The 24,525-nt window shown below is 51.6% G+C and overlaps 2 protein-coding genes across 2 annotated transcripts in view; both read right to left on the reverse strand.

Annotated features, from left to right (window-relative positions):
- TIMM44 (translocase of inner mitochondrial membrane 44) overlaps nt 1–24,525 on the reverse strand; it is a 369,417-nt gene that overhangs the window by 20,043 nt on the left and 324,849 nt on the right. The window lies entirely within an intron of this gene.
- ELAVL1 (ELAV like RNA binding protein 1) overlaps nt 12,779–24,525 on the reverse strand; it is a 37,156-nt gene continuing 25,409 nt past the window's right edge. The window contains exons 4-6 of the mRNA XM_055545797.1: nt 21,738–21,891; nt 16,966–17,191; nt 12,779–14,329 (exon numbers count right to left, since the gene is read on the reverse strand). Coding sequence (XP_055401772.1) covers nt 14,005–14,329; nt 16,966–17,191; nt 21,738–21,891 — 705 coding nt within the window. The 3' untranslated portion in view covers nt 12,779–14,004. The remainder of the gene's footprint in view (nt 14,330–16,965; nt 17,192–21,737; nt 21,892–24,525) is intronic.

Raw genomic sequence — 24,525 nt, forward strand, 5'->3', positions numbered from 1 at the left:
GGCATGGCGGGGTGCCGTGTGAGCCATCCGATCAGCTCTGTTTTGTGGAAAGATCCCGAGGCCGCTGTGGTCACTAGGAGACCACAGCATCCCGAACAGGGGGACCAGCAGATGGACCTGTGGAAAAGCCAGGGGTCAGGACGCTCAGGACTCCGGGTCACGGAAGCCTGTCTTTTATGGTGCAGGTGGGGGCAGGGGCACACCTGGCTGTCAGCTTCCAGGCACTGTGCAGGGCGGAGACTTTGGCTGTACTGTGCAGGGCCCTCAGCAGGTAGTTGATCGGGAGGGGCTTCTAGCATCTCCAGTGGTCCTTAGGGTCCTTCATCCTCTGTCTTTGGAACCTCATTTCTCTTCTCATGATTATTTGCACTAATCAGATTCCATGTAGACTGTGGGTGGAACAGTCAGGTAGCAGATGCAGAGCTTATAAGGCAATCAGACCTTTCAAAGAATGAGAACTGGGACTTCTCAAATGGTCCCTGGGACTTCCCAGACAGTCCAGCGGTTAAGACTCCACGCTCCCAGTGCAGGGAGCGTGGGTTCCATCCCTGGTCAGGGAACTAAGATCCTGCATGCCATGTGGACAAAAACAAACAAAAACACAACCACCCCCACCCAAAACCAAATACACTTCCAGGGTAAAAGGAAAAAAAGGAACAAAAGGAAAAAAAGAAAAAAGAACCAGGCTTGACCTCTTAGCAGGGGTGACCTTCCTCTCAGGTGACTAGGGCCTACCATACTTGGGGGCTTTTTGCAAATGTTTTGCTTTCTTTTAAAATAAGAAGAAAAAATATATAATCTAGCTGGAATTTCAGTCATCTTTATGCCAACAGTGTTGTAAAACATATATTTTTTTTCCTTTTTCCATGGGGGATAGAACCTATGAAGGCAAAATTGTGTGGGGCTGATGAAAGTCACAACGGGGCGATTTTGGCATATTTCTTGGGCCTTATCATGCTAGGGTCTGTCTCTTCTGTCTTAAGGACCATTATTAATCCCTCTTTTGTTACCATGATCCAGGAAGGGGAGGTGGAGAGGGAAAACGGGAAGAGACCTAAAAAAAACAAAACCCAGTGGAACCAAAGAGGTATTTGCAGACCCATGTTCAGAGCAGCATTAGTCCTCTTCACCCAAAGTTAGAAGCAAGTGTGCATCAACAGGTGAGTGGATAAACACAATGTGGTCCATCCGTATGATGGAATATTACTCAGCTTTCAAAAGGAATGAAGTTCTGATACATGCTACAGCATGGATGAAGCTGAAAACACTTGTTAAATAAGCTTACAGTTTCTGAAATGCAGGACACTCTACAAGCAGTAAAACACGCCCCTCTCAGCATTTTTGTGGGTTTAAAACACAGACCTGGTGGCTTGGCCACCCACCTATTTAAAATACAACATCAACACGTAGTTGACTGGAAAGTGCCTGCACACACAGGGCAGCTCAAGAGAGGAAAGCCGGGTGGCAAGGAAAGCAGAGAGAGGGGGAGTTTTCATTCAATCATCTTTGGACATTGCATGCTTTGAATGGTGAACATTACCTGTTAAGAATAAACAGAGGCTTCCAAAGAAGACATACAGATGGGCAATGGTCACGTCAAAAGATGCTCATGTACTCAGTCATGTCTGACTCTGTGACACCATGAGCCCGGGAGGCTCTTCTGTTCATGGGATTTTTCAGGTGAGAATACTGGAGTGGGTTGCCATTTCCTTCTCCACGGTATCTTCCTGACCCAGAGATTGAACCTGCGTCTCCTGTGTCTCTTACATTGCAGGTGTATTCTTTATCCGCTGAGCCTATTTTATTCCGCCTTATTTTAGTTTTATTTTGCCTTACTCTGTTTTATTTGCCATGTTGTGTGGCTTGTGGGATCTTAGTTTCCCCACCAGGGATGAAACCCATGCCTTTGGCAATGAAAACAGAGTCCTAACTACTGAAGAGCTAGGAATTCCCAGAAAATTCTCCATTTTAAATTGAACAATTCAGTGGATTTTCCTATATTCACAAGGTTGCGGCAACCACCACCTCCATCTAGTTCCAAAACATTTTCTTCACCCCAAAAGGAAGCCCTGTGCCCAGTGAGCAGTAGGTCTCATTCCCACCCCACCCCACCAGGCCCCTGGCAATAACTGACCTACTTCCTGTGGATCTGCCTGTTCTGGACATTTCTTATCAATGGAATCACACACTGTGTGGCCTTTTGTGTCTGGCTTCTTTCTCTGAGCATCATGTTCTCTGGGTTCATCCACGTTGTCTCAGGTGTGTCAGAGACCCGTTCCCTTTTACGGCTGAATGCTGGGAAAGACTAAGGCAAAAAGAGAAGAGGGGCGGCAGAGATGAGATGGTTTGATTGCATCACCCACTCAATGGACATGAACATGAGCAAACTCCAGGAGATAGTGGAGGACAGAGGAGCCTGGTGTGCTGCAGTCCATGGGGTCGCAAAGAGCTGGACACGACTGAGCAACTGCAGAACAACAATATTCCATCATATGAATGGACTATATTGTGTTTTTTGCTTGTGTGTGGGTGGTCCTGCAGTGTTTGGCCTGGTGGATATGTGTGGACTGAATATAAGAATGGTTAGAAGGATATTGAGATAAGCAAGCTGTGGGCACAGAGGCATCAGTGGCAGGTCCTACTACCCCCTGCCTCAGGACCAGGAGTCCAGTGGGGACCCCTAACTCAGCTGTGGGAGCGTGGGTAAGGGGGGATTTGAGGTAAGTGATGGGGGAAGGGGAGCAAACTTTGTCCTGGCTCAGATGGGGCTGACGTGTGACCAGAGCAGGGAAGACCCTCCTTGGGGTCCTTGGGTTGGGACCCCAGAAAGGGCAAGTCATCTGCCTGCAACACCGAGACCTTGTCAGGAGGGAAACCAGAATTCTGCCCTTAGAAGCTTGTCACCACCCAGCTTGCCTTTTATTGTACCAATTATGTCTGCCAGCAAGGGCGTGCTGTGAGTTTTCATAGAGAGACCTGGACCGTATTCATCCAGGTGATGAGAACACCAGCTGTGAGCAGGTTCCTCCCCATCTGGGCACGGAGAGTGAGGGAGTCCTGGCTGCACGGGGAGGTCTGCTGGCTGCAGGCGGTGCAAGATGTAGGCAGCCAACTGGGGCAACATCTGATCCGTGGGGTAGCACATGCTGTTTCACGCTTTGCGGTTGCCATCTTGAAATTCTTTTTTTTTTTTAAATAACTTTATTTATTTTTGGCTGTGCTAAGACTTTGTTGCTATGTGCAGGCTTTCTCTAGTTGCGGCGAGTGGGGGCTACTCTCTAGTTGCGGTGCGTGGGCTTCTCATTGCTGTGGCTTCTCTTGTTATGGAGCATGGGCTGTAGGGCGTGTGGGTTTCAGTAGTTGCTGCACTCGGGCTCAATAGTTGTGGTGTGTGGGCTTAGTTGTCCAGTGGCATGTGGGCTCTTAGTTTCTGGACCAGGGATCGAACCCGTGTCCCCTGCATTCGCAGACAGATCTTAACATCTAGACCACCAGGGAAGTACACTACCCACCCTTTTTTTTAACGATTATTTTTGGTGTGGACCATTTTTAAAGTCTTTATTGAATTTTCTATATTGTCTTTTTTTTTTTAATTTGTTTTTTCAGTTTTTTTGGCCATGAGGCATGTGGGTTCTTAGCTCCCCGATCAGGGATCAAACCTGTATCCCATGCATTGGAAGGCAAAGTCTTAACCACCGAACCACCAGGGAGGTCCTGTCGTCTTGAAATTCCTAAAACATTTTTTAAAAACTTTATTTTTTAAGTGTGGTAAAATACACATAACCTAAAATTCATTTAAAAGAGTGCACAACTCAGCAGCATTAAGTACATCCATACTGTCCTGCAATCATCCATCGCCTGGACTTTTTCATCTTCAGTGGAAACTGTCTGCACTAAACGCTGACTCCCCATCCCCTCCCCAGGCCCCGGCCCCCACCATCCTACCTTGTCTCCACGGACTTGACTTCTCCAGGGCTCTCACGTAAATGGAATCTTACCATGTTAGTCCTTTTGTGACTGGTTCATTTCACTTACCATGGTTCACCTGTGTTGTAGCATGTGTTAGAATTTCCTTCCTTTTAAAGGATGAATAATGTTCCATTTTACGGATACACTACATTTTGTGTATCTGAAATTCTGAATAATTTTTAAAGAGGGGGCTCTGCATTTTCATGCTACACTAGGCCCCCAAATTACATAGCTCATCCTGCTAGCCCCTGTCACACTGAATCCAGCAGGAGGAATCCTTCCAGCTTACTCAGTCCCCTCTTCCATGGAAGTCCCAGAAGCAAACTCAGCAGCGGCAGTCGACTAACCACCCCCAACCCCCTACCCTGACTGCTTTGGGGAAGAACTCAGAAAAGACCCAGTGACACATTTAAAAATATATGTTTATTTTTTCGGCTGTGTTGGGTCTTAGTTGTGGCACTCTGGATCTTTAGTTTCGGCATAAACTCTTAGTTGAGGCACGTGGGATTTATTCCCTGACCAGGGATTGAACCCAGGCCCCCTGCATTGGGAGCATGGAGTCTTAGCCACTGGACCACCAGGGCAGATTTTGAAAGGCTTTTCATGGGTTGAACTGTCCCCCCAAAAGGTATGTTGAAATCCTAAACCCCAGGACCTCAGAATGTGACCTTCTTTGGAGGTAGGGTCTTGGGAGAGACGATAAAATTAATATGTGGTCATCATCGTGGGCCCTGATCCAGTAGGACTCGTGTCCTTATAAAAAGCAGAGGTTTGGACACAGAGTCAGATGTGCACAGAGGGGAAACGATGTGAAGAGATACAGCGAGACAGGCACACGAGTGGAGGGTTGCACCCCTTCCTCCAAGAGGCACACAGAGAGCAGGTAGGGAGAACCCAGGCCCCCGTGAATCGGCCTGCCTACGGACGCTCGGGGATGGCTGGGCTTGGCCTCCCCCTTCCCCATCGGATTCCTCCATTGTCACCCTGGACGTGCTGCCCACACCTTCCTGTCTGATGCCTGGCTTCTTTCTCCACCCTCCCCCTCCCTCACCCCACCCAGTCCACCCCTGCCCTGCCACAGGCACAGCTTACAGGATCTTAGTTCCCTGACCAGGAATCAAACCCAAGGGCCCAGGCAGTGAAAATGTTGAGTCCTAAACACTGGACCACCTGGCAATTCCCTGATGCCTGGCTTATTTATTTATTTGGTTTTGTAGCTCAGTCGGTAAAGAATCTGCCTGTAATGCAGGAGACCCAGGTTCGATTTCTGTGTGGGAAAGATCCCCTGGAGAAGGAAACAGCAACCCAGTCCAATATTCTTGCCTAGGGAATCCCATGGACAGAGGAGCCTGGTGGGCTACATAGTCCATGGGGTCGCAGAGTTGGACGCGACTTAACGACTAAACCACGCACGCCAGGTCTTAGCTGCAGCGTGTGGAATCTAGTTCCCTGACCAGGGATCGGACCCAAGCCCGCTGCACTGGGAGCATGGAGTCTTAATCACTGGACTGCCAGGGAATTCCCTGATGTCTGGCTTTTTAAGGCTCTAATCTGCACTGGGCATGGGGCAGGGTACTCAAAGTGGCTGCAAAGGGAGAAATCCAGGAAGTGGGTGCTTTACACACATCTTAAATTGTAAATGTTTACAGGTTGCCTCTTCATGTGGCCAAAAGGGTTTGAAAATAATACATTTTAATGTTCTTCTTTGGTCATGAAAGCAGGTAAGAGGAATCTTTTCAGATTTTAAGAAATTAGAAAAAAAAATTAAAAAGTGCAAGCCTTTTGAAAAAGTGTATTTAAGGTTTATACTTTGGTTTTTCTGTGAGTCTGGGGCCTGATGCCTCCATGGTCAGTTGCCCTCCTTCCGTCTCTGCAAAGCACTTTGCAACCTCTGTCTTGGACACATCCCTTTCTTTTTAAAAAATATTTATTTAGCTGCCCTGGGTCTGACTTTATGGACATGGAGGAAAGAGAAAGCTCACATGTATTTATTTGTAAATCAGGACTGGTTTTAGTTTTGGAGTCCCTGGAGTCTCTCCTGAGGGGCCCTGGTGGTCCGGGAGCTCCACCACTGCAGACTGCTTCTGGGGACTTGTTCTGCCCCGTCTCTTCGTGCTCCCAGGGGTTGGCTGCTTGGTGTGGGTCGGGCAGTGGGTGGTTCACATGGTTGACCCGCCAGAGTTTGCCATGAGGCTTCACTTGCCAGAGAGAGGAGGGGGTTCATGTATGTGCCACCAGACCACCTTCCCTGCCCTGTGCCCACCCCCATCTCCTGTCCAGGGTCCCTTGAACAGGAAAGGATCCTCCAGTGGCCTGCCTAGAGCCCTGGCCCCTCTCCCTGACAGCCACCCTGAGGCTCTTTGAGCTGCAGTTTCTTCTAGGACTCAACCAAATCCTTCAACTTTTAAAACATTGATATATTTTGGCTGTGCAGCATGTGGGATCTTAGTTACCCAACCAGGAGTGGAATCCATGCCCCCTGCCTTGTAAACGTGGAATCTTAACCATTGGACCATGAGGGAAGTCCCCAAATCTTTCAACTTTGAGAAAACCAATGGGACAGAAGCTGGTCCTTGGAACAAAGGCGAAGGTGAATTTTGAGGTTCCAGAGTCTACAGGAAGGCCAAAGTTAACCAGAAAGCTCCTAAACAGAAAGGGTGGTCGGGCCATGGACCCATGCCCACACAGGACGCCACACTCAGAGAGCCCCACTGTGCTCGGTTTAATGTTCTGAGGTCAACGACTTGAAGTTCTTGGTACTTTTCTGAATCAGAGGCTCTGCAAATTCTGTCCCCAGTTTGGTGGAGGTTAGAAGCCCTTGGGGTCTCAGAGGGACACTGTTCCTGGAGGTCCAGGTGCAGAGGGGCTGGCTGTGTGCTCACGATATGGGAATTCCCTCCCTCAACTACCTGGGGTGACTTGAAAGATCCCCAGGAGAGCTGGGGGTTGGGTCTAGGCCCCGGCATGTGCTCATGGGTACCTGAGCCCCTTCCTACCTCCGTGTGGTTACACAGGCAGAATGTCCCTCCTGCGGGAGGCCTTGTGTCCCCTCCGCATCCCCAACTTCGCGTCCTGGCTGAACCCCAAGACAGACAATTCAGATGTACAGAGGGAACGGGTGGTCTAAACCCAGGATACTCCGTTATCAAACTGGTGGGGGAAAAAAGGTCACCAGCACTGAATGGTGTCTGTTTTCCCAATCGGCTGAGCTTCAGGGAATCACCTTTAAAGGAGTACGGGGACAATACCAACAACTTCCTCACGGTCCCGTGAAGGACTCTAAAGTGAACAGCACACTAACAGCTAATAGGTAGCATGTCCACCACCACCTCCTACCTCCCTGAGGTCCCCCCTCGCCCCAGCACTCGGCACCACCTACACATAGGATAGTGGAGGTCTTTGGTCTGTTCTTTTGGAGCCCTGGGTGGGGAAAGCAAGGCATTCACTGGGGAGACATGCTCCGGGGCCGGCTTGAATTCTACTGTGGGACTTGTGTGTGGCTTCCCAGAGCTCAGGGCTCGCAGCTCCACATCACCCCTACCTGTCCTGCTCTGAGTGGGCTCCAGGCTGGGGACAGAGGGCAAGGGGCCAGTGTTGCTGCCCCAGTGCCTCCCACTCTGCAGTGAAAACCACCCTCATGGCACAACTTGGTCCTTCCTATCACTAGACTCCAGGACGCTAGTCTCCAGTGATAGACTCCGATCACTAGGTTCTCCAGGACAACATTGTTGTCTATGGTTTTCTCTTTTCTCTTCTGAAAATCCTTTCCAAATGAGCTAGGAAAGCATGGAGGTGAAACAAGACACAGAGATGAAGGGATACAGGCATAGGCCCTCAGAGCCTTAACCTTGAACGGAACTGTGAAGATAGCCCCCACCCACTGGCCCCGGGCAGGAGCCCCCCACTACAAACTCGGTCTCAACCTCTTAGCTCTGAATTCTGGAGTCAGGGAGGCCGTCCCGGGCACGACGTGGAGGTGGGGGCAGAGGGGCTGTGTTACAGCACACCCCCACTTACGGCGCCTCTCTGGCTTCTAAGTGGGCGTCAGAACTGCCGAAGCACAATCTGCCTTTCCCCCCACTTCTTTGGCTGCACCTCTAGGCATGTGGGATCTTAGTTCCCCCACCAGGGATCAAACCCATGGCCCCTGCAGTGGACTTGCAGCGTCCTAACCACTGACCAGCAGAGTGCCAGGAGTCCTCAAATCTGCTTTATAAGACCCCTTGGGGAAGGGGATGCACACCGAGGTCTGCAATTGGCCAGGAAAGGCTGACACCCAGACCCCTCCTCTTCGGGGCACAGTGATGCCCCAGGAGCTGCTGGAGGCCCCAGGACATCCCAGGGATACCCCTAGAGTCACCTCCAGCCAGAGCCCGGCCCCCTTCCCCAGGTGGTGCCGACCTGCCTCTACCAGGGAGGGACACGGGTTGGGTATTCCGAGGGAGCGCAATGCAGGACCATAAGACACACACACACACACTCACAAAAGGAAACCCAATGACTTCAGAAGAGGCCCCGTAAGTGCCTGTTGGAGAAGTACATGAGGCTTTTAGCTGAGCCCACTGAGCGCGGGGGAGCCAGGGGTGGGGTCAGGTGGGGGCTGCTCTCTCTGCCCACCCCAGCCTTGCCCCTGGATTCAGAGCAGCCGTGGTGACTGCGGTACCTACTTGATTTGTTTTCCTTTCCACGAGGATCCTATGGACCCCATTTCACTGTTGGGGATGCTGAGGCTGGGGGAGGAGAGTCAAGGACTTGCCTGCTGAGGACAGCGTGGAGTCAGGATTTGAACCTGAGACCCTGACCCTGAGACCCTGACACATCGTCCTGCCTCTGGGGGATTCAGAACTCACCTGCCCTCCCCCGAGGGGATAAGTGTCAGAAGACATTAGGAATGGCCAGAGGCTCAGATGGACAGGCAATACTCAGGGACAAGACAGGGGGCTCACAAATCTTTGAGAAGGGAGAGGTCTCTAGGTCTCCAAGGGGAGGGAGCTGACTCGTGTGTGGGGGGCGGGGCCCGGGGTGGGGGGGTGGCATCTAGGCAGAGTGGTGTGTGGCAAGGGAGCTGGGCACAGGATACATCCTAGAGTCAGGGGCTGGCTGTCCCGAGGGCTCCCTGCCTCCCCGAGCACAGAGTCTGGTGAGGGGCAGCCTCTGAACTAGGAAACAGGGAGTCACCAGCAGCTATCACTGGTGCTTTACTCGGCGATGGCTGCTTTACAAGGCACACACCGTCACCCCCACACTACCACGTCTCCACGATCCCACTTCATTTATTACCAAAATATCACAGAATTCCAGTCATAGTTAACATACAGAGATTAACACAAACCTGATACCTGCGGGAAGGACTATGTATTTGGACAATCGCGTTGTTTTGGAATCGTAAGGCCCCACACTGTGAGCACTCCGTACTCCAAAAATACACTCTGAGAGCTTTGAAAACTGAATTAAAATGTCTACACAGCTATGAACAATTGTTTAATAAAACTTTTTCATGTTTTCATTACATGTAAATATATCAATTTGGCATCTCTATAAAAACTCTGAAAATGGTGCAAAAGTTTCATTCTCTTTGAGAAAGCCATTGACAAAAAATATTCACACTTCACTAAAATTTTGAAAAATGGTCTTCTTTCAAAGCTTCTTTATTAATCTGAAGTCTTCTGGATTATCAAAATCTAGGTTTGCTTTTTCCTCCTAAAACACTAAAGAACATTTATTCACAAGGATAAAAAGGCAAACTGGGGGGATGGAAAACTGAGGAGGACTTTTTTTCCCTGAAAATAAAAAAAAAGAAAGAAAAAAAAGAAAAAGAAAAAAAAAAAAAAAAGCTAGTTACATAAGCAATCTCCAAAGAACACAATGGGATTCATTTTATTGTTGGCTTTTGGACAGCAGTGTCACACTTTATTGAAAACAAACCCATGTAAAAACAAAGTTAAAATGAAAAATGGTACCTGAAAAATAAATTATTTTATATAAAACAAACCAATAACTTAAAACATACTAATATACAAAAGGTCTACCCATCTACTGTACAACGTGGGAACCACTTGGGAAAGTGCCCCCCACCGGCCCAGAGCAAGTCACTATAAACGGAACGTTACACAGTAAAGACGTGGCCCCGACCAACGGACAAGCCTTCTCTCCTGGCAGAAGTGAAACACAGTCCTCCCGGGTCGCTGCAGACCACCGGTCAGCCTAACTTCGGTCCTCACGGGGACTTAGGAGGAGTTAAGTTATTTAACGACCAAGCAGAAAACTGAACTCTTGTCACCAAAAGGTTGTGGAAAAATACAATCGTTAAGAAGTCAGAGGCAAAATCAAAAGGCGTGGAAATGTGACCCCTACTGGGGATCCTACCGCCGTTGCAAGAAAGCGTCAGTTCCCGCTGCCACTCAGCGGAGGGCTCTTAGGACTTGGGGTGAGGGCTGGGCCTGGGAATCTGATGAGCAGCAGGTGTTTCCTGAGGAGCTGCCTCAGGTCCCAGGAGGTACCGTGGGTCCTGGGAAGATGGGAGGGATTTCAGATGGAGGAAGGCTGGGGTGGGGGTCGTGGGGTGGGAAGAGGGGCCCTTGGTGGCTTGGTCTCATTCTCTGTGATCCAGCCCAGGACGGCTGTGGAAAGCACAGGGAAGTTGTGTCAGGCAGGGATGGATGCGAAATGGGACAGCCAGGGGGACATGAACTCTGATTTTCAAGGCCAACGGCAGACTGGGGTCAGTCCACGGCCCTAGTATGGAGGCCAACTGGGTAAGTTATTGCCAATGGCTGTCTCGGGCTTCTCACGTCTGTCTGATCCAGCAGGGCTTCCCCACCGCAGCTGCCAGCTCACAAGGACCGGCTCCCTACAGCAGCAAGGTTCAGAGCCTGGAAGGTGGGTTTCCAGCACTAACGCCAAGCGCAGACTCTCGGAGGTTAAGGCAGCTGCCCTTGGCGAGGGAAAGACTCACCTTGGGGGAAGAAGGAAGGTGCCGCCAGCTGAGAAAGCCCAGCCTTTGGCTATTCTGGCAAGAGCGGGGCGGTGGGGGAGGGTGTTGCAGTCACGGGGCGTGTGACCAGAGGCACAGCCAGCGCAGAAAACCACAGCTTGGCGTATGACATTGAAAAGCTGAAGAAAGGCAGAGCTGAGGGGTAAAGAGTGGATTATTTGACTGGAACCAGGTACACAGAGGTGCTGCTGCTGAGTGAACAACTAGGAGGGCCAGTCACACAGGCCAAGAGAGAATTCAGTCAGAGTCTCTTTGGTATTTATGTGCCAAACCAAAGTTTTCATAAATTAACATCATCTTATCCTCAACTCTTTTTCAGCAAAATTCTTAAAGAAAAGGAGAGCATTCATTTCACAAGATACAAATATGACTGATCTAGGTTAAAAAAAATTTTTTTTTAAATATGGTTTCTTTCAGATTGACTTGGAAAAAAAAAAAATGAGGTCTTCCTTTTGCAAACAAGCTTAGAGATGTAATGAACTTTTCGGACACAGGGCCAGCATCTGGGACTTCTGTGGCAGTGACGATTACTTTTCGGAAGTAGAACGTGTCAAAGGCAGTATCCTCCTGCACGCTCGCAAGTTAAAACTCCCAAAGAAACACATGAGGGTTTTTAGCCAGAAGGCTGTTCAGAGTGGGGACCGCGTAAAACGAGACCTTTACTGAGATACTCTGGGCAACTCGTAGAGGTCCAGATGTGCTTCACGTTTCCATCTCATGTGTGCTACCATCAGGAAAACCAATGTGATCCCAATAAAACAGAGGGGACGAGGGGACGGGCTATGGTGCTGGCTGTGAGCCTGTTGCTCCGCAGTGCAGGCCTCTGACAGAGTTCTCGTAGGAGACTGCACGCCAGCACGGGCTGGCAGGGTGTGTCAGCGAGGAGGCCTAAGGGCCACCCTGAGGACGAGGAGCCTCACCTGCTCTGAGAAGATGTTAGCCCGAGGCTGGCACCACCTGCATGGTATATTTTTCTAGGAGAGCATCCCGGGCCTGGGGTGTGGAGTGCTCTGGGGTACACACAGTGGGGACCCTCTTCATGTCAAGTCCGGGCAAATAGGCCTTGGATCCAGGAGGAGGCATGTAAGCTGGCTTGGACTTAGAATCTGGAAGATTCTACGGGAGGGAGGAGGCCCTCCATGGCACTTGGCCAACTTATGAGACAAGGCCTCAAGGGATGAACTTGGCCCTTTGTGGGGTAAGAAGAGGGCTGCATGGTAAACTGGGGAGGCTCAGGTAAGCGGCTGGCAGACCCTCAGTAAAGCATGAGGGAAGGGATGGGGGGATGGGCAGCCTCAAATGGTCGAGGGCGGGGGTGGGGCGGTGTTTCAGAACACTGACCCACTCTGCGGAAGGCTGTGCCTACAGCCCAGTGACTTCCACTTAAATAAATAAATAATGCCGCAATTCCATGATATCGATAACTAAAAAACAGCCTATCGTTCACATGCTTTATTAGTCTCTCGTGTCAAGGTTAAAAACCGCTGGTACTAAATTATGGTGGTTTTGACTCTCTCATACACTGGTTATTTATAAAAAAAAAAATCACATCATGCTCCTGAGGAGTTGCCCGGAGCCTGGGGCCCTGCCTGTTTACCTCTCAGGCCCTCTCTCGGACTCTCCCTGCCCACTCCCCGTTTGGGAAAAAACACCACCTGTGCGGGCGCAATCCTAACATCACAGATCCGTAAATGCTTTGTCTTGAAGCAAGTATATTTGTTGCTTAAAATTTTACGAATCCTCCCTGAATGCTGGGCTGTCTGTACCTTACCTAGCCAAAAAGAAAGAAAAGGTAAAATAAAAAACAAAACAAAATTCGAGCAAAACAAAATCAAATTTAATGGTCTTAAATGCAAAAGTAAAAACAAACAAAAAACACAAAAAAGCAAAAGAAAATTAACAGAACAACCCAAAACGTCAAGGCAGTTATGAAGAGAACTTTGAGGGTTAATCTTTAAAACTACAAATCAAAGGGTGTTTTTTTTGTTGTTGTTGTTTGTTTTTTTGTTAATAGGTAACTGTCAGGAAGTAAGTACTTTTCTGTTGAGTGTTCACAGGAGAGCAAAGTTTCAAAACAAAACCCGACTAAAATAGAAAAAAGCCTAGCGCTCACGAGAAGGGATGCGAGAAATACAATGCTCAAATGTTTCTGTGTCGTTAAAAAATAGAGCTATCTGACGCATTGGAGCTGTGGTCAATGCGCTCGGAAACTGGAGCGAAGACAGGGGTCGACAGTATCCGCTGTTGTGGGGGCACTGTGCATGCAACGTGTGGACAGGAATTCGGGGTGTCAGAGGTGCAAGGCATCTTGAGGCGTGCCTGCAGCTGAGATCTGACTCTGGAATATACTGGAGTTCCCCTGAAACTCTTTGGTCCGTTCCCATTGGCGCCTGGGCGTAGGAGACCCCTCGTGTCCTCCGCAGGGCCTGGCCCGGCCCGGCGTGCGGTCCCCCTCCCGCCGGTGGCCACGGCAGACTGGCCCGCTGCCACAGCCAGGGCCCCTCGGCCGAGTGAGCAGCAGGTGGCAATGGGACCTGCTTGGGAAAGCAATTTCCTGTCAACCGAAGCAGAAATCGCTTAAAATGTGGAAGCGGTTGAGAAAAACACGCACTCAGCATCTGTCTAACATCTTTAGGAACTAAAACTAAAACATCATTTCTGTTTGCTTGTTGGTTTCTATCCAGTTTGTGGAGACATTGAATGAAACGCGTGTTAGACAGTCTCGGAAGTTAAAGCATGCTTCAGTTTCACCACCATCCCGAGGGACTGGTTAGTCAATGCAGTCTATTTAGATTTCTGTTTAATATATATTTTAAAGGAAATAACTTAAGAAACTTAAAATTGGTCTAACATTGTGGGATTTCAAACATTTGAACATGTCGGCTGCATCCCAAGAGTATAAAAACCTTTTCACTTCTCATTTAGACTAAGACAAACACTTGTGAAAATTGGCGCAAAATGAGTTGTACACTAACAAAAAAGTTTCAACTTCTTCACTCTTAATTATCTATTCCGTACAAAAAAAAAAAAGCGTAAGCGAGTTATTTGTGGGACTTGTTGGTTTTGAAGGAAACCTGTAAGATTTTGTCCCCCAGGCGGTAGCCGTTCAGACTTGCTATGGCCATGGCAGCTTCTTCATAGTTTGTCATGGTCACAAAGCCAAAGCCTTTGCACTTGTTGGTGTTGAAGTCGCGAATCACTTTCACATTGGTAACGGCGCCAAACGGGCCGAACATCTGCCAGAGGATCCCCTCATCGGCATCCTGGCCCAGGTTGTAGATGAAGATGCACCAGCCCGAAGAAGCGTTGCCCGGGACATTGACACCAGAAAGCCCACTCATGTGATCTACACCCATGGGGGAGAACCTAGCAAACAGAGAGCACAGCGTTCAGGTCAGGGTCAAGGTGGGCCCGCGCGTGGACACGTGGCCCATGGGGGCGCTTGGGCTGGCAGCCCCCCACCTCGGGCACCATCAGAGTTTTTCACTGAGCGGAAGTCAATACAGTGTCAGAGGGAGGGCATGGGCTTCCTGCTCCATAGGGAATGGGCTCTGAAGAGACACTGGCTGCCCAGAGCGGGTCAGAGCCTCAACCCGCCTCCCCCATTGAGGGGGCCTGTAGTGGCCTCTGACCAGCCGCTCCCTCCACCCCTCCCACTGTGGGGAGGGGGGTCCTGTTTAGTCACACCTGTACTTCCCACATTTTAAAAGATGGGAGCTTCTCTACATCCTCTTGGTGCTGTTACACTCCCAGCTCCCTCTAGGGAAACCCTTCCTTATCCTGTATGTCTGTGTATGTATGTGTGTTTGCCGGGGGTGGGGGAGGGCTGAATCTTCTTGTTTCTCTGAATTTTGTACCCCCACCTCGTCAGGACCCTCCCTCTCCAAGGGTTCACAGCCGAGCAGTGTCTGCATACAGCACACACCCATGAAGGCCACTGCAGCAGGGCACAGCTCTGGACAACCGTCCACTGCTGGCTCATAACCCCCAGGAGGGCTGGGCTGTGGACTGCCAAGCCCACCAAGCTTTATCAAAAATGTGGGACCACCCAGTTTCTAAAAAAATTTTTGGCTGCACCCCATAGTATGTGGGACTTTAGTCCCCTGACCAGGGATCGAACCCATGGCCCCTGCCTTGAAAGGCAGTCTTAGCCACTGGACTTCCAGGGAAGTCCCTGGGGCCCTCTTTCTAAAGAAACACTTTTAGTCATAAAAATAAGCCTACAAATCATGGCCGTGGCAGTAACGATGAAGGAAGATGACAAAATTGCTACTGAAGCCATGTGGCCCTTGAGATGTTTCACAAACACAAAAGTTAACTGTCAGAGGACCAGCTGAGAACACTTGAGCATGCCACAGCATCTCCGAAGCCCCACAACGCAATTGGAAAAGTACTACCTGCTCCAAAACACAATCAAGTTTGAGGTGTGGGTCTGACCCAGGGGTGAGCAGGGTGCCTTCGAGTGCCACTGAACAGATTCACTCCCTCGACAGACTCTGGACAAGAGTGGCCAGCCCCCTGGGGTGCAGCCCACTGACAGAACGGTGACCACTGATGAAGAATCAAGGCGTGCTGTGGGCCGTGATTTTGAATTTGCGGGAATGACATTAAACAGACGCGCCGGATGTCTGAGTTGGTTAAATGATTTGTTAGTGGTGAGACCACAGAATCACTGAAATGGGGGTGGGTAAGGGCCCCAGAATGCCTGTGTGAGTTGCTTTTCAGTGAGAACTGGAAAGAGGTCTGACTTTTAAATGAACCTCGTTTCCTCTAACTTTTGTAGGATGTGGACCCAAGTTATGATAGTGGTTCACTAAACCTTGACGTATCCGTTAAACTGAAAACGATCTGAGGCTGTTCAAAAAGACAGACTGCACTGTCTTGTTGACAGTGTAGTTCATTCTCATTCACTCCCGAGTCTCCTGCTAGTGGTAGCTGACTTCATCTCAACTCTCATGAACTGCCCCCATTCTTACCTCTGATGGTACAGAGGTAGACTGACCCATCCTATCCTAGATCTGGGGGCCCTTCTGCAAACTCTCTCCTCTTCTGGGTCTTCCTCCCTCTTATTCTTACCTCCCCTCTTTGCTCTTTCCTTTTGTCTGTCCCTGGAGGACATGGTCACTCTCCTGCCTGGCCCTTCCTGCATTCGCGTCTCCCTTTCTCTTCTCCCCCGAGCTCTCTGGTTTTCCAGAGTTCACAGGTAACTTTCTGAACTTGGCCATCTACACCCTCCACCAGATCAGCAGTGACGCTGACTGCGCTATCTGACTTTCAAACTGGATCAAGCTCACTTCTGTCCACTTCCCCAGCTTTGCCTTTAAACCTGAAAAGCCAACGAAGACAGGCCAGCTTGTGGGCCTCTCTGTTGTTCATGAGATAGTAATACAGCTGATTTCAGAGTCCAAGTCACCAGCCCTACTCGTCTCTGCTCTACTCCATCCTGGCGACTAGAACTGTTTTATGTGGAAAGGCTAAGGAAGGCAGGTAAACAGTCCACCTCTAGGACGGGGCTTTTCAACAGCAGAATTAGTAATATTTAGACACCAAATGACTCCACAAGGAGGTGGACAAGAAAGGTTTGCCCTCGGTCTGCTCATCAAAAGTCTAAAACCTGTTTAGAACTCTGGAAGGAGAGCAGCCTTCCAGTGAACTCAGGCTACATCTTCCTCCCCAGATACAGGATGCTCCTCCGTATTGCGGTCCGCTTGCCTGTCCTGAGGAACTGCAGGCTGCAGTGCCAGGCGCTGGGAGCTAGCTGGAGGTGTGCCACCTTTTTTACTCCCATTAGAGACATACTCAGATGGAAACACACGGCTCCACACAGATAGCCCTCTGAGGCGGGCAGGGGACACAGAGACAGGACACGATCAGCCCAGTGTGCAGCATATCATAACATGTGCAGCAGTTCCTGCAGCCTGGGAGTGCCTGCCCAGCAGGCTGCGAGCAGCTGGATGCGGCACGTGTGGCCGTGGCAGGAAGAGTGCACCCTCCTGACCCACCTGAATCTCTGCGCCTGGTGGTGGACGGGGCCTCCGAACCGTCTAGCTGGTGAGTGGTACAGCTGGGAGAGCAGCGCCACGTTTTTGTTCTGGTTGGGATTGGCTGCGAACTTCACTGTAATGGGCTCGGAGGAACCTGGGGGTTTATGACCATTGAAACTGGTAATTGCCTCTTCTGCCTCCGACCGTTTGTCAAACCGGATAAACGCAACCCCTCTGGACAAACCTTTTTAACAAACCAACAAAAATGGAGTTAGGGGGAAAAAAATGCAAGGAGCTTTAAAACTGAAAAGCAAAAGTCAAGTCAGTCAGCCTACTGTGGTTTAAACTGGATGCTTGGCTAATGAGAGAAACAAAAATTAAACCTAAATATGGAAACATGAACAAATTAAAACAAACAATGACTAATAAAAGATTAAGGTTTCAAACTTTCTTCTGAGCTGAAGGAACAATGAAGTCTCTGTGCAATAAGACACTTTGGTACAACATCCCGGAGAAATGCCCCAGACCTCTTTTTTAAAAGGAAGCCACGTTTTATCCTCTGTTACTGTGGAGGTCAGGGGCCCACCACAGTGCCGGTGCACAGCATGCTGAGGGGTGGGCAGACAGTTAGGAATTCTCCCTTGCCCCAGGGTGCTCCCTCCTGTGGCCTGCCGGCCATCCGGCCTCATACCCACGCCAGGCCTTCACAGGTCACCTTCCCAGCTGGCCTGATCTAATCCATTTGCTCAGTGCCTGACTCAGCCTCCTGAGTCCCCGAAGGACGTGGAGTCTGAGTAACCCAGCTGCACCCTGGTGGCTCTTTCCTGCCACCAACACCTCACTCACCTCTTGGATATTCTAAGTTTTCTGGGAAAAGTCTGGCCTCACTTGACTCTGAGGGCCCTCAGCAGCGCTGACACCCACCCATAGGCTCCCTGCCTTGGGTACGTTCATCATTGCCTTCAGCTGCCTTGGGTCCCTGGACAGAGCCTCCTGAAGGCAAGCCCCTGATTCTGCTGCTGCCCCAGCCCTTGAAGGAACAAGAATGTGGCTGCCTGAATCCCAGGCCCAACTGCTGAAGGCAGGGCCAGGTCAGCCTGGCATGAGGCTGAGACCTGAACAAACAAGGTGGGAGTGGGCTCAGTCACCTTCTACCCTCCTTCTGCCCACATTCTGGGCCTGGGAGGAATGACAGGGGCTGGTCCCTTGAAGAAATGGAGAAATGAGGTGGGGCTGGGGTGAAGGAATGTGGAGCCATGAAGAGAACCAGCTCTTTCTCCTGGGGTCAAGGGTGGAGGTCGCAGTGTGGAGGTGACAGCTGAGGGCGAGTGGGGGAGCACCCTGGAGAGGAGGTTGTGGCAGACAGCCCTACCCTGGACGTTCTCGCTCTCCACGGCCAGTCACAGGCTGTCCTGAGGCCTTTACCAGGTGGTGAATGACAGCTTTCAGAGCAGAAGAGCCCAGGGCCCTGGACCACCGGCTAAGTGAGTGTAAGGAACACCCCCAAGTTGGCTCCCATGTCCCACAGGGTCCCATCGATAGTCCCCAGGATGGGCCCAGGGTGGGGGCCGAGGAGGGGTGTGGGGGACTCAGGCATACCAGGCAGGGGCAGCAATGACAAGTTCTACTGCCAGAAGTGGTGCCCCCTCAGGGCCTACTAATAGAACCCCACGCTCTGTTCTGACTGGGAAGACATCGTGGGTCCCATGTAAACAAGCAGACGGAAGTCAGGGGCCTCCAGGCAGGGGTTCTTCTGCCACAATGGTAACATACTGTGAATGCCAAGTCCTGAAGCACACACCCCAACTTTCCAACCAGGAAATGCTCCCCTCTGGGGGCGCCCCCAGCACAGCACCCTGGGAGGCCACACAGTGGCCCCTGGCAGTCTCAAGGCTGCCCCCACCATGGCTCCATGACTAAGTAAGTATGAACTTTAAATGGACACAGCCAGAGATGCTCACTGAGTCAGTGAGACCAGATCCGGAGATTCACATGTGCCAGGCGCAGTCTAGAGCCTGAGCCCATTTTAAAATTTTAGTGCAGAAGGAACACCTGAAAACAAGTACTTGGCATACACTCTTTATTTACTCTTAAACGACACGAACGATGGCTTAGACAGATGGGAACCCGAACGAGATCTAACTGCAGGCAAATCTCACTGGAAGCCGCAGCTGGCTGGCTCCCACAGAAAGCTGCCTGCAGGGGACAGTCTCACTCTATTTAGGAAGACCTTGCGATCAAGCAGAGAGTGTGTGTGTGCAACTGTGGCTTCCTTGTCTGGTTTTGTAAAATGACTATCAAATGAAAACTGCCCAAGTGAAAGCAAGAAAACCCAAGTAAAAGAAAGAAAGTTACTTAAAGTGAGGGAATATAAACTCAATGCTTGGATGAATGTATACATTTTAAAGATGAGTTTTTTTTTTTTTCCTCTAGTATTTTTGGATTAAGAGCAGAGACCACTAAATGGCACCATCTCTAGATGAGCCAACTATAAAGGTCATTAATTACAATGTATAAAGAAGCAAAGAAATTAAAAACAAAAACAAAAACATTTCTGTCAGCTCAGGAAATTATGGTTTTTCTTTTTTTAATTAACCAGACCATCTGTTTTTTTCTTTTTAATTACTCAGGCCATTTTTTAAAAAAATTATGGGTTAAGGTTTTTTGAGCGCATCTCTGTTTCTTTAAAACATACGTCACACGAAAGCAAACCTGACATGCAGACTTGCTCTGTGTCATTCGTGGCCTGGCTGCTGGGCTCCAGAGGGTCCCAGCAGAGGAGCGCTGAGCAGTGGCATCCTCCAGAGTGGGGAGGGGGAGCCCACAGGCCCACGGGCTTGCTTTCTACTCTCCAGCGTCACATTCCGGTCTAGGGGAGGGCTGTGGAGAGGAGGCCCTGGGGGCCCCTCACAGCTCCTGCACCCTCTTCTTGCAAAGCTCCTAAAGACAGGCAGGGGTGTGGAGTGGGGGCCCACACAGAAGTGGCAGAAGCTGGTGGGGAGGCCTGAGGGTCTCCCAAAATCTAGGAGACAGCAGCCTTGCAAAGGGAAAGAGGGCAAAATCTCCAGCAAACAGGTGAGTGAAACGCCTTGCAGGAGTGACCACCCTCAGGATGTTGGGGACAAAAGCTCCATGGCCCAGGGGTGGGGGAGGTGCTCTCAAGGTGGGTGGACTCCAGAGTGGGAGCCGGGCCCTGCTCAGCAGTGCAGGGCTGGACCGAGATGAGCAGAGGCCAGCAGTCCACACAGGACTGGGGAAAGCAGGGCCACAGAGGCGGGATGCAGGCCACCATCACTGCCCGCTCCAGGTCCCCTGACACCCCACTCAGATGCTCCTGTGCAGGAGGGTAAATAGAGGCGCTGACCAGTCAGCAGGGTCACTTGATCGACTGGTACTTGAAGGTAAGGGAGGGGCCGAATGAGGGACCACAGGAACTAGCCTGGCGCAGGGGTTTATACCAAGCACATGGCATTGTCACCTCATGCCCATCCCCGGCCCAGAGCCAGGGGAAGAAAGGAGGCCAGGTGGGTGGAGTCCATGTCCCTGTAGCAGAGCAAGTGTCGTGCCAGACTGGGGGGTACCCAGAGCTGCCAGCGATCTGCACCTGGGGACCACTCTCCAGGAGCCTCTGCTCTTCCTCGGGGCCCTGGAGGACTCAAGCTGTCTGCCCCTCTCCAAGCTGGGCTCCAGCCCACACCCAGCTGAGACAGGACAAGGGAGGGTTGGGGACAAGGCTGCGGGACCCAGAGCACACAGCTCAGGGAGGATACGGGAAAACATGCACCCCCACCCTTGTCTGCCATGGGCCGGAACACCCCACCCGCCTGCTCCGTGTCTGTTTTCAGCCTCCCAGGGGAGGTCACCTCGGAGCCATGGCTGCTGCAGCCCAACTATCAGTGTGCACTTGACTATCTCAGCTAAGGAGGTGGGGAATATGCTCAGTGCTGGAAGAACATGAAAAACGACCAGTCAAGTCTATCAGTTTCACTGAGCTCTGGGAGCAGCGATTTTACTTTCTAGCTGGTCAGAAAATTCCCACTCCTGCAGAAAACAGAGCCGAGGGGCCCAAACATCGGACGTCTCAAGCTCACTGCTTCCCTGACAAAGCCGAGTGTGTGGCTGGCCCGACCCAGGCCCAAGGCTGGTGGGGCAGAGGGTCACCTTGAGGGGCGGCTTCTGGGCATGTGGTACTCAGTTCAGTGGGGCCTGAGTGCTGTGTGCAAAGCCCAGAGCCTGAGCTGCTTGTGTCCTGAGCTGAGCTGACCCAAGGGCGGGTAGTGAAGTGGCCAGGACAGCCTGAGAGAAGACATCATGCTGCCTTCGAGCTCTGAATGTGCTACCGGGGTGGGGGTTATCGAGTGGTGGAGACTCAAGAATGACTCCTCAGAAACAGTCCCCTTGGAGCTTTGGGACAATGACAGGTGGGGACTCTGGACCTGGAAAAGAGACTGTACCACACCGCACCCTACTGCCTGCAGTAAGGAGGGCAATGTTCGAGTCCAGGCTGGGCTGGGCAGTGCCTGTGGATAGTGCCAGGATCTCTTAGCGTTTTCACTGTAAAAGCCTGGCCACCCCTCAACTTTCATGTTGGGGCAGCTTTTATGTCACGTAACACCCTGCCCCCCCCTGCCCCCGCCAACCTTCCTGGCCTCATTAAACAAAAGCCAATGTCTTCTCACTGTGATTCTGTCCTCATGGCTGGAGTAACTAAAGACAGCCATCTGCCTTCCCAAGGAGACTCGAGCCCTGCCCAGAGGAACGCGCACTGCATCCCAGGCCAGACACCGTACCTGTGGTCTGATCCACAAGGACTCGTGAGTTGATGATCCGCCCAAACCGAGAGAACATGTCCTCTACATCCTTCTGGGTCATGTTCCTCGGGAGCCCGCTGATGTACAAGTTGGCGTCTTTGATGACTTCAGAGCTTGGGCGCGCATATGACACCTTGAAAACAAAACCGCTTGCTAGCATTAGGGCAGGTGCATGGCCAAGGCATCCAGGGAGGGTGTTACACCTTCAGGTGAGGGAAAGTCAACCCTGTGGGAGGTCACCTGTGGCAGCCCGTGCTGGCAGCCCACCTTGGGCCAGGCAGGGACCCTCATGTGCCATGATGATGCGGATGTCATTCCTATCTCATAGTCGAGAGTCTGGGGGTGCATGGCTGGCATGGGGCAGGGCAGGGACCAAGCCCGGCTGCCCGTGCTCCTACCTTGGCCTCGGGCCTCTCTGGACAAGGAGCAGGGCTGGAAGGGGACTCTGTCCTACCTGGGAGGGGCCCAGAGGACGGCTGGGGAGAGAGCTGGGTGCTCTGGGAGTGTGACGCCCACCAGGCAGCAGGCCAGCTCGACATGGAGTCCAGATGGGGCCCCGTGGCTGGGGGAACACAGGTGGGTGCTCAACATTAAATGACCCTACGATTTTTGGGGCTTCTGTTTTGCAAAACTGAAGGAAGACTAATAGGAACTTTGCAGTAGTTTAGATAAAACGGTGTGTATGTCCAAGGCTGGGGGCAAGGAAATGTCTTTAGTGTTTCCCATTTGGGGTGAGAGCAGGGTAGATCCTGTGGGCCACGGAGGGATGGGGCCAAGGCCAGACCTCTGCAGGCAAGGAGTCCCTGGGACAAAGCCCTTCCACCTCTGGCTGAGCACACAGGACTGTGTCACACCCCACACCTGAGGGAGTCAGGACCAAGTCAGGAGGCTGGGGGACAAAGGAGGAAGCAGCAGAGAACCATGTGCTCTGGAAGGGGGAGCAGTTAGACCTGAGTAGAACTCCTCCCTGGGGGTCAAAAAACTGAGACCATACATAACACAGTAGCAGACACGACCTCTCAGGTGTCACTGGGCAGCACAAGGGCACAAACGATAGACGTGTTCCCACCACAACACTCAGGCCTGCCAGGAAGGGCAGGTGTGCAGGGCTACACACGGAGACCACACCCCCACACACATCCCTTTGTTCACACGCTCACTGACTCTCACACACTTGAGGCACATCTGGAATATTCCAGAAAAGGAGACGACAGACACTGCCTTTGCCTGGAAAGCAGGACACAGCCCACAGGGAGAGAGAGAGGGGGAAAGGAGAAACTGGGTGTGGTCAGAGCCCAGGTCCACCTGAGGGGAGAGTGGAGCAGCAGTGACAACATCCCCTGGACGCATCCCTGAGCTGCAGCCAGGCCTGAGGCACTTTGGGGACACTCTGGGGCAAGACCTGGGGCAGAAGCAGCACTGCCCTCAGAGAAAGAGGCCACCAGGTGGGCGTGGCCATGCTTCTCAACTTCAAGAAGGATACTGGCCACACTCTTATGTCTGCACCTTAACTTTCTGGGTCTACATCCCCCCACAGAACACCTCACTCAAACTCCTGACAGAGGGAGTCACTCGCACTGTTTTGTGTCAGATTTCAGGCAGGATGGCTGAAGGCGGGAGCTGGGACTCAGGCTGTTCTGTGCTTTCCTGGGATTGGGCCAGGCGAGCAGGGAGTTGTCCCCCAGGATGTCCTGCCTGGCCCCTTGCAGATCTGCCTGGAACAGGCTGCATTTGGGGCCTGCCCTCGGCTTTTGGTGAAGGACACTGTGGGAAAGAACATTCCCAGACCAGTGCTACGGGAGTGCTGTGGTGGCCGGTGCTGGCCGTGGTTGCAATCGCCTCTTAATAAAGCCCGGGGAGGAAATGCTTTCAGAGCCAAGTGCACTTCGGTCCCTTCCAGCCTTGGTGTCTCCAGGGACTCTGATGACTACTGCAGCTTCCTGTCCTCTCCAGCTACTATCCAGCTCAGAGTCAAATCAGAATCCAAGAAGACAGCAGCAGTGAGCCTGTCCACCCGTGGCAGGCACGCCCGACTGGATCCGTGACACTGCCCAGAACCCTCTCTTAAGTTCCCGCACCACCTGCTCCCTTGCCTCTGGCAGGTCCACTGTCCTATTCTTGGGAAACCCTCCTGTGAGAGGTTTTTGAAGAACACAAGACTTCTGAATTACATCCTCCCACAAATTCCCGTTGGGAGTCCTGACCCCAGGACCTCGGACTGTGACCTCATTAGAAACAGGATCATGATAGATCCAATTCATGATGATGAGTTCAGAGCAGAGAAAGATGGCCCCAGATCAACAATGGGGGGTCCTTATAAAAAGGAGACATCTGGACACAGATATGCACACAGGGGGAACCCCCTGTGAAGACGAAGGCAGAGACTGGGGTGACACTTCTATAAGCTGAGAACCACCCAAGATCCAGTGACCACCAGGCACTGGGAGGGGCATGGACCAGACCCTCTCACACAGCTCACGGCCCTCAGAGGGCACTCAGACTTCTGGCCCCTCGAGCTACCTGAGGATCTGGAAGATGCAGAGGTTCAACAGGGCAACCTTGTTCCAGGGGCTTCGGGCTGAGGGAGATGCTCTGGAGACTCTGGTGGGTGCCTGTCTCAGGCATGAGGGCCTCGCCAGGTCTGTGGGTGAGGGCCGGTGGGCACAGCACAGGAGGGGCTATTGCAGGAAGCCCGGCCAGGGTCCCTCGTGGAGTGGGAAGAGGGGGCATGTTCTACAGCAGGGCTGGGCACGGAGTGAAGATCAGG

The sequence above is a fragment of the Bubalus kerabau genome, chromosome 1, assembly GCF_029407905.1.
Source record: "Bubalus kerabau isolate K-KA32 ecotype Philippines breed swamp buffalo chromosome 1, PCC_UOA_SB_1v2, whole genome shotgun sequence".
NCBI classification, from domain to species: Eukaryota; Metazoa; Chordata; class Mammalia; order Artiodactyla; family Bovidae; genus Bubalus; species Bubalus kerabau.